The 9916-nt window shown below is 32.6% G+C and overlaps 3 protein-coding genes across 3 annotated transcripts; 1 reads left to right on the plus strand and 2 right to left on the minus strand.

The window, feature by feature from the left end:
• Positions 1–3031: 3031 nt before the first annotated feature.
• LOC141679384 (transcriptional regulator TAC1-like) lies at positions 3032–3628 on the plus strand. Its single transcript, XM_074485885.1, has one exon. It carries the CDS (start codon positions 3032–3034, stop codon positions 3626–3628), a length of 597 nt encoding a protein of 198 aa, XP_074341986.1.
• Positions 3629–4828: 1200 nt separating this feature from the next.
• Positions 4829–5224, minus strand: LOC141679385 (secreted RxLR effector protein 161-like). The gene has a single exon (XM_074485886.1). It carries the CDS (start codon positions 5222–5224, stop codon positions 4829–4831), a length of 396 nt encoding a protein of 131 aa, XP_074341987.1.
• A 3083-nt stretch (positions 5225–8307) lies between these two features.
• Positions 8308–9168, minus strand: LOC141679386 (uncharacterized). The gene has a single exon (XM_074485887.1). It carries the CDS (start codon positions 9166–9168, stop codon positions 8308–8310), a length of 861 nt encoding a protein of 286 aa, XP_074341988.1.
• Between the last annotated feature and the right edge of the window lie 748 nt (positions 9169–9916).

Raw genomic sequence — 9916 nt, forward strand, 5'->3', positions numbered from 1 at the left:
GGTATAATTTGTATTTTTTTCAAACAAGTTGCTGGACGATGACAAGTAATAAAGGTAGAACTAATCAGTATATAAGACGACGATCTTAACAATAAACTACTAATAAAACTGGTATTAAAAAAGAATTAAAAATGGGAATGGAAGTATATGTGAGATTAGTCAACATCTGAATTTGTTATTGAAGAAAGCTACAGATGTCATTTCCTATAGACAAGCAGTTATAGCTTTTGGATTCATGATTAATTTAGTCATAATGCATTGTGTTAATTACGGTATTAGTAGTGTTTAGTGGTGGATATGGAGTTAATCGAAAGATGGTTGAAGAAGATACACGTACGTAACTGCATTATATAGTGCTAATATTACTAATCTACTACTATTCTTCTATTACCTACTGCAATTAAATTCTTCTTAGGGGGCGTTTGGTTCATCTCGGGGAAACGGAATGGAATCGAGAAAGGGAAAGGAAGAGAAAGGAAAGTAAAGACCCAGAATTGTTTTACGTGTTTGGTTCAGATCCGGAAACGGAATGAAAATTTACATGATTACATTTATTTTTTATTTTTTAATATTAAACAATCTCAATATAGTCAAATATATTTATATTATAACAGTATAATATATTAACATTATAATAAATAAACAAATTTAATTATTTAATAGCATCATTAACTTTTTTAATAAATTAACATATAAATTTATATCAAAATTATTTTTAATTTATAAAAACTAAATTATAAATATTTTTAATTTTTAAAATTAATTTTGCATACTGATGTATATTTTTGGTCCAAGATTTAAATTATAATTGAAATAAGAAAATAAAAGTGAGAAAGGGTGTTCAAATACCTAGTGGGAGGTGGGGAATGGAGTTTGAGGAATAAAGGGTAAACCTACAACTAAAAAAGGGGAAAGGAAATGATTGTTTTCACTAAACAAACATCAACAAAAGAAATAACCCAAATTTTTTCCCTTTCCCTTTGTTGAATACCTTCTACCAAACGCCCCCTTAATTTCTTCACAATACCCGTGGCTCGAAAATTTGAATATTATTCATGATCTTTTAAATATTTGCAACTTAATATAAAGAACTCCAAAGTATTGTTTTACATTGGTTTCCAAAGTCTTAAGATATAACATCGTTTTGCATATAGTTAGTCATGTGCAAATTTAAATTTTTAACATCATTCTGCATATAATTAATCTTGTGCAGATATAAAATTTTGTTGTTATATATATTTTTCTGAGATGGTCAAGGTGTAAACATGCAGTGATAGATGAAATTAATCTAATTGGTTTGTTATGAGTTTTGCCAAGGAGTTAACGACGAGTAATGTGCATGAATACACATGCAAAGTAGTGGTTGGAAAATCCAAATCCACCTACCGATTAATTTAACCCATTATTTGACTTAGCAATTAGTATGACTACAAGGAAATTATTATTATGAAATCGCCTAATGCATACGTTTTCTTTTGATTAGCATTACGCAAGTGGAACACTTCGGTTTTACGAGGAACTGATCCACGACAGACTTGTAGATTCCAACTGCATTTTTGGGGATTTTAATCAACTTCCTTCTCTCTTTTTTTCGATATATGTGTCTCCACACATATTAAAATATTGTGTGATACTCTCTAATTAATTCTTGACTCATTAATAATATTAATGATGATCCCTTGTTTATCAAAAAAATTCACCAATAATAAAATTATGTCAACTCATCAAAATTACATTAAAGTTAGTGATTAGAGTATAGTCATGGCACAACTAGACAAAACAAACTAAAAACTATTTTTTTAAACTGAAAATACATGCTTGTAAAAGTAATTTGATTGTTCAGCAGGATATTAAAAACTTGAAAAACTAAAGTTAATAACTTTAGGCTCAAACTCAGCATACTTGGCAGCTTTGCAGAATATGTAATATTAAGTTAGTGGTGCTAGTTTAATTCGTTGATTTTGGAACTTTAGGGGCTTACCCCTTAAAGTTTTGGATCCCATTTCACGTGAATATATTGCAATGATTTAAAAAGAGTCATAATGATAGAATGTCATGATAATTCTCTTCGAAATTAGTCGAGATGCGTGTTCATATCATTAGCAATGATAGAGTAAATGACCTGGTAATTTTTAATAAAAATATGTAGAATTATAATAAATGTATGCATACTTATTTTTAAAAATATTATATGATTCATCATATTGTCTAGAATTGAGGTCAAAATATATATTTTTCATATATTTTATAATTTTTTATGTAAAAATCTTATATTTTAATTTAACATTAATATTAAATTTTAAATATATTAATATTCAATTAACACGACATATACGATACGAAACGACACGAAACGAAACGAAAATACACGAACACGAATGTACACGAACGCTAAATATGTCGGTTTTGTGTTTGACATTCAAGTACACGAAACACGAAAATATACGACACGAAAGTATACGACACGAACGAATGGCCAGGTATAAACCTATCCATTCTCCAATATCATTCCAAAATATTTAATTATTTGATACATTTCCACGGGAAATAATCGAAATATTATTACCTGCAAAATATTTAATTATTACTCTTAATGTTCCACAGGGATCACTCTAACCCTCGTAGCAAAAAGATCCTCCAATCTAAAGTGCATCTGCATGTGTGTGTCTCGCAATGTCCCTTTAAAATCAATCACATTGTGAATGTTACATGAGCTACTTTGTATGGTCCCTCAAGTGCAAGTATAAAGTACAGGCTACCAGCAATAGAAACAAAGATTGATGAGCAAAATCAGTCACATGACAGATGTAACTACAGTGAAAGATCCAAACGAGGGCACACACCACCTTCCAAATCTAGGAAATAGAAAGACTTTGCATTATTTATCTTTTCATGCACTCAAACAATCTCATCATCAATTATATATACTAACTTCTAGCTAGTCTTCATCTTCACTACCACATCTTTAAGCTTGTCCCGTGTACTACTAAAAATATTCATACTTCGCCATTATTAATTCACTTAGTCCTCAATGGAGCAATACTCACAATACTTGATGCATATGAACAATTATGTTGCTAGATCTTCACACTTCGAACAATCCACACCATCAATTCAATCATGGGAAGAACAAGCTTTCGCGGAAGACACCGGAGAAGGGCCTATAGGAGGACTCATATGGCCTCCAAGGTGTTATTCTTGCAGTTTTTGCAAAAGAATATTCAAGTCAGCGCAAGCTCTTGGTGGTCACATGAATGTTCATAGAAGAGACAGAGCTAGGTTAAATCAACCTCTTTGTTTAAAAACTCAAGGAGCTTATAAAGTTTGTACCTCAGATTCTTCAAACCCTAATGATGTTTTGGCTTCCATTTATTCGAATACGGAGTCGGTTAGAATAATTCAAGGTGATTTGGTTACGAAGAAACCTGCATGCATGACTCTTATATCAAGGAATGATTTTTCCGAGGGTTTAAATTTTTGTGTTCCGCCTTCAAGTAATATTAGAGCGGTCGAGCATATTGTTGACGGTGGTGGTGATATTAAGAGGCGGAGAACGGACGGTGGTTCAAGCAGTGACAACGAGATTGATCTCGAGCTTAGGCTTGGTGATTCACCATCGGTAACTTAATTTGTGGAGCTAGGCTCATATATATTTTGATGCAGCTGGGGAATTCAACATATACATATAGTTTGTTCTCTTTAATTTATTGGAGAGGTTCTAGTCAAAAGCCCCAAATTATTTGTTTGCTGTCTAACTTATAAATCTTTTTCGTAAACAATTGGTTTTTATCAAATGTAAAAACGTAAATCAAAGTTATAAAACAACCAAGTAAAAATATATATGGTTTAATTATGTGAGAACACCAGAAGGTCATTATGAAAAAGCAATATAAATGTTACTCAAAGAATTTCGAAACTATGTTGATGTTGTAGTAGAAGACGAAAGAGATCTAGACTGATATTATCATTCTATCAGCACACAATCAACATAACCCCTGGGGGATTTTCTTTACCGACATCACATATATTAAACAAAAAATTAGTACAATTTTACTATGCACTACATCATTTATTAGGAAATAGTATAAAACAAAAGAATATGTAATCATGCCTCGAGCTCTAACAAAAAATAAATAAATTATAAATATAGTATAAATACACCAAGAGAGAAAAAGAGAAAGAGAGAAGAAGAGAGAATATATTATTTCCAAGTGAGTTTACAAGCTTCATTTAAATGGCTATTTATAGGTGTAGGATATACTTGATACATGAACTTGAGAAGTCAACGGACTCATATTTATGAAAGATCAAAAGATTAAACCTAAAATGTTCCAGGATCATCCATTCACAACATCTAGAAAGTTCTAGGGACATCCATTCACAACACTCCCCTTGAATGTCCATTTTCGATAATCGTGCCTCGTTAAAACCTTTCTAGGAAAAAATCCATTGAAAAAAAATCCTAGTAAAGGAAAAAGAATACATCGATTATGAAAATTTAGTTCAAGTCCTTAAGTCGACGCATGCCAATCTTATGCTTCTAAAAAATTGATGGAGGTAGCGACTTCGTGAATAGATCTGCAATGTTGTACTTGAGCGAATCTGTTGGACTTCAATTTTTCCATTCACTTGAAGATCATGTGTGAAGAAAAATTTGGGGGATATATGTTTAGTATTATCGCCTTTGATATATCCTTTCTTTAACTGCTCGATGCATGCTGTATTGTCTTCGAACATTGTTATCGAAACTTTCCTGTCATCATGCATGCCACATGACTCCCTAATATGCTGATATATTGATCTCAACCAAACACATTCTCGATTAGTTTCATGGAGTTTCATGGATTGCAAGAATTTCTGCATGATTAGAAGAGGTAGCAACCAAAGATTGTTTCACTGATCGCCATGAGATGGCCGTATCTCCATAAGTGAACAAATAACCTGTTTGTGCTCGAGCTTTATCAGGATCAAATAAATATCCTGCATCTGCATAACCAGTTATCACTGCTTTGGATTTATTAGAATAAAATAATCCCATATCAGTTGTGCCTCGAAGGTATCGAAAAATATGTTTAACTTCATACCAATGCCTCTGAGTTGGAGCGCAACTATGTCTTGCTAATAGATTTACAGAAAATGTCATGTCTGGTCGTGTATTATTAGCAAGATACATAAGTGCACCGAGCACTAAGGTAAGGTACTTCAGGATCGAGTGCCTCTTCATTTTTCTCCTTTGACCGGAACACATCCTTTTTCTTATCAAGTGATCGAACAACCATGGGGGAACTCAATGGATGTGATTTATCCATGTAAAATCATTTAAGTAATTTTTCAGTGTATGTCGATTGATGAACAAAAATTCCATCTTTCAAATGTTCAATTTGTAGTCCAAGACAAAGTTTTGTTTTCCCAAGATCTTTTATTTCAAATTCTGCCTTAATATAATTAACTGTTTTCTGGAGCTCTTCAGGATTTCCAATTATATTTAAATCATCAACATACACAGCAACTATAACGAATGAAGACTCGGTCATCTTTATAAATACACATGGACAAATGTGATCATTTATATATCATTCCATTAACAAGTACTAGCTTAACCTTTGGTACCACATTCGACCAGACTGTTTTAATCCATATATTGACCTTTGTAACTTGATCGAGTAAAGGTCGCGAGAATGTGGTCTAGATGCTTCTGGTATTCAGAATCCTTCAGGGATCCTCATATATACATCTTTTTCAAGAGAACCATACAAATATGTTGTCACAACATCCATCAGACGCATTTCTAATTTTTCAATCACTGAAAGGCTGATAAGATAACGAAAGGTCGTTCCATCCATTACAGGAGAATATGTTTCCTCATAATCAATGCCTGGTTTTTGCGAAAAACCTTGAGCAACTAGACGTGCTTTGTATCTTACAATTTCATTTTTATCATTTCTCTTTCACACAAATACCCATTTGAAACCAACAGGTTTTGTCCCTTCAGGGGTTCAGACTACAGGTCCAAACATTTTATGTTTATTAAGTGAGCTCAATTCATTTTCAATTGTTTCTTTCCACTTTGGCCAATCATTTCTACGTCGACATTCATCGACGGATTTTGGTTCAAGATCCTCATTTTCTGTCATTATATCGAGCGCTACATTATATGCAAAATTTTCGTCGACGGTAGTGTCATGGTATCGGTTCCATCTCTTTCCTGTGACAACATAAGTAATTGAGATCTCTTCACTTTCAATATTTTCAGGTACCTGGTCCTCTTTTGAGGTTTCATCTATCGTGTCACAGGTCTCTTGAGGAGTCTCTTCTGGAGATTTTATTTCCTCTATTTGGGCATCTCCACTTTTTACCCCTTTTATTTTTCGAGGGTTTTTATCTTTGGAACCGATCAGCCTACCTCGCTTCATGTGAGGTCCTGATTCACTTACTTTGATTATTTGTCCTTCTGGGACTTCTATCTTTGCAGGAGCATTTTCAGCTGATATGTGTGCCTTAGTCACTATATTTATATCAGTGAATACATCAGGTAATTGATTTGCAATGCCTTGTAACTGAATTATTTTCTCAACTTCTAGTTCACACTGATTTGTACGAGGATCATAAATATTTAATGTTGATGCATTCCATGTAATTTCTTTTTCCAGCAGTTTATTTTCTCCCTCTGATTTTAAGATAATCTTGTTTTCTCCCCCTAATCTAGGAAAAACTGTTTCATCAAAATGATAGTCAGCGTACCTTGCTGTAAACATATCACCGGTCAAAGGTTCGAGATACTTTATTATAGAGGGAGATTCATAACCGATGTATACCTCTAATCTTTTTTGGGGACTCATCTTTATACGTTGTGGTGGAGCAATAGGGACATATACCTCACACCCGAAAGTCCTAAGATGCGAAATATTAGGCTCTCTTCCAGAGGCTAATTGTAAGGGAGAAAATTTATGATAACTTGTGGGTCTTATGCGTATAAGTGTTGCTGCATGTAAAATAGCATGCCCCCAAACTGAAATTGGGAGATTTGTTCTCATAATTAAAGGTCTAGCAATCAATTGGAGTCTTTTAATAAATGATTCCGCAAGACCATTTTGTGTGTGAACATGAGCAACAGGATGTTCAACTTTTATTCCAATTAACATACAATAATCATTAAATGTACGTGAAGTAAATTCCCCAGCATTATCTAAACAGATCGTGTCAATATTATGATCCGGAACTGTGCTTTTAATCGAGTTATTTGTGCAAGTAGTCTCGCAAACGCCAGGTTACGAGACGATAATAAGCACACATGTGACCACCTTGTTGATGCATCAATTAGTACCATAAAATATTTAAATATTCCACATGAAGGGTGAATGGGCCCACATATGTCACCCTGAATACGTTCCAAAAATCTCGGAGATTCAACTCATATTTTTGATGGAGAGGGCTTAATAATCAACTTACCTTGAGAACAAGCAACACAAGAGAATTCATTAGTCTGAAAAATCTTCTGATTTTTCAGTGGATGCCCATTTGAGTTTTCAATAATTTTCCGCATCATACTTGATCCCGGTGTCCCAACCGGTCATGCCAAATCATAAAATTATTTGTATCAATAAACTTCTGGTTTATGATAGCATTTGCTTCAATAGTACGAATGTTTGTATAATTTAATCCGGAAGTAAAGGCTGATAGTTGTTCTTTGATACTTTTCCTACCCGAAATGATGCATGTGATAATAAGGAATTCTTTATTCTCTTTACTCATTATTTCGACATGATATCCATTTCTGCGAATATCTTTAAAACTTAATAAATTTCTTTGTGAGTTCGAAGAGAATAATGCATTATTTATAATAAATTTTATTCCTTCAGGTAACAAAAGATGAGCTCTTCCGGTGCCTTCCATTATATTTGTACTTCCGAAAATTATATAGACATTACTTTTACTTTTTTGTAGATGAGTAAAATATGTTTAATTTTTAAGAATGGTGTGAGTAGTTAAACTATCCATAAGACAAATATCTTCGTTTATTTTGTGATCAATGTGAGAAAGAGAAATATCCATAGCACTTCAAATAAAAGTACATAGAATCAGTAACTTAATAATAATAATCATAGAAATAAAATGTCTTACACATACTAAAAAAAAAACTTTCATCCAAACAATTATTTATATCATATCTGTATCATTCATATTGCCGCTTCCTTCAGGGATTTCGTAAAAATCAGACGTATCTAAATGTGTCATGTTAGAGGGGTTGTACTCGAGTCCTTCATTCTGGAAAGCTAAATTTGCTTTAGCAATCTTTCCTTTCTCCTTCTAGGATGCTTTGTATAGGTCAGCTAAGTGCTTAGGTGTACGACAGGTACGCGGCCAATGACCCTTCATACTGCATCTATAACAAATATTCTCAACATTCTTTTGCCCTCTCTTGTCTTTCTCCACCTTTTCATCTTTTTTCATAAGCTTCGGGTTGTAATTTAATTTTTCTTGTTTACAAGGATAATTGTTTCTTACTTGATTTCCTTGACCGTGTCCACGTCCACGACCACGTCCACGCCCAAAACTATACGTTGCCGCATTCACTTCAGGGAAAGGGTTAGAGCCAGGTGGGCGAGACTCACGATTCTTCATCAAAATTTTGTTGTTTTGTTCAGCAACAAGAAGATAAAAAATTAAATCTAAATATTTTGTAAAATCTTTTTCACGATATTGTTGCTGGAGGAGTACATTCGAGGCATGAAAAGTTGAATAAGTTTTTTCTAATATGTCCGCGTTAGTAGTATTTTCTCTACATAATTTTAGTTGAGAACTGATTTTAAAAAGCGCGGAGTTATATTCACTGACGGTTTTAAAATCTTGAAGCCTCAAATGCATCCAATCATTTCGAGCTTTTAGAAGAATCACAATCTTTTGATGATTATATCTATCTTTCAAATTTTTCCAAAGTTCAAGTGGATCTTTCACAGTAAGATGTTTAGTTTTAAGTCCTTCGTGGAGATGACGACAAAGAAAAATCATCGCTTTTGCGCGGTTTGATTCAGATTCTCTGTTTTCCTTTTTAATGGTGTCTCCAAGACCATGTGCGGCCAAATGAATTTCAATTTCTAGTATCCATGATAAATAATTCTTTCCGGTGATATCAAAAGCCTCAAATTCAAGTTTGGTGAAGTTTTCCATTATTAGAAAAATATTCACAAAAATATATTATTAAAACATGTATGTATATCTAATTTTACAAAAATAAAATTGTGATATCTAAATACATGCATGTGAAGCTAAACAAATTATATATGCTAAAAAACTTATAATTATCATTGATGTGGGTAGAATAAAATATTTCCAGAGATTCCCATATAATCTTTTGATGCCTATTATATCACATGTATCATATAATCCATAAACAACTTTCATCACTTGCATCCATGATTTAAAATGAAACTATATATTTACATAAATGCTTATAAACTAATAATTTTGTATATTTTGGGCACATTAAAACAATTTGTTTTGGTAATTAACTAGTTTAACATATGATAAATCTTCTAGTTAGGTTTAACATTATGTACATATAAAACAAATTACAAGGTGGGACACATGCATGTAATTTTTCTTTTATTATATGTCTAGTGTAAAGAAATATAGTACCAAAAATGGACATATTCTGAATATATGTTTATGTAAAGATATAATAACAAATCAAGTTATCTTAACATGAAAGATTACATACCTTAGGTGAGATAAATAAAGAAGATATGTAGGTGACTTCTTGTACAGTAAGTGGCTTCCAAACTTTTTAAGCAAATCGTGCTGATAACGTATTATAAATATAGTATAGATACACCAAGAGAGAAGACGAGAAAGAGAGAAGAAGAGAGAATATATTATTTTCAAGTGAGTTTACAAACTCCATCTAGATGGTTATTTA

Source organism: Apium graveolens, chromosome 8 (assembly GCF_009905375.1).
Source record: "Apium graveolens cultivar Ventura chromosome 8, ASM990537v1, whole genome shotgun sequence".
NCBI lineage: Eukaryota > Viridiplantae > Streptophyta > Magnoliopsida > Apiales > Apiaceae > Apium > Apium graveolens.

Bases quoted from the DNA above. Each gene is read 5' to 3' on its own strand.
- LOC141679384 (XM_074485885.1), top strand. From the start codon at position 3,032: ATGGAGCAATACTCACAATACTTGATGCATATGAACAATTATGTTGCT.
- LOC141679385 (XM_074485886.1), bottom strand. From the start codon at position 5,224: ATGAAGAGGCACTCGATCCTGAAGTACCTTACCTTAGTGCTCGGTGCA.
- LOC141679386 (XM_074485887.1), bottom strand. From the start codon at position 9,168: ATGGAAAACTTCACCAAACTTGAATTTGAGGCTTTTGATATCACCGGA.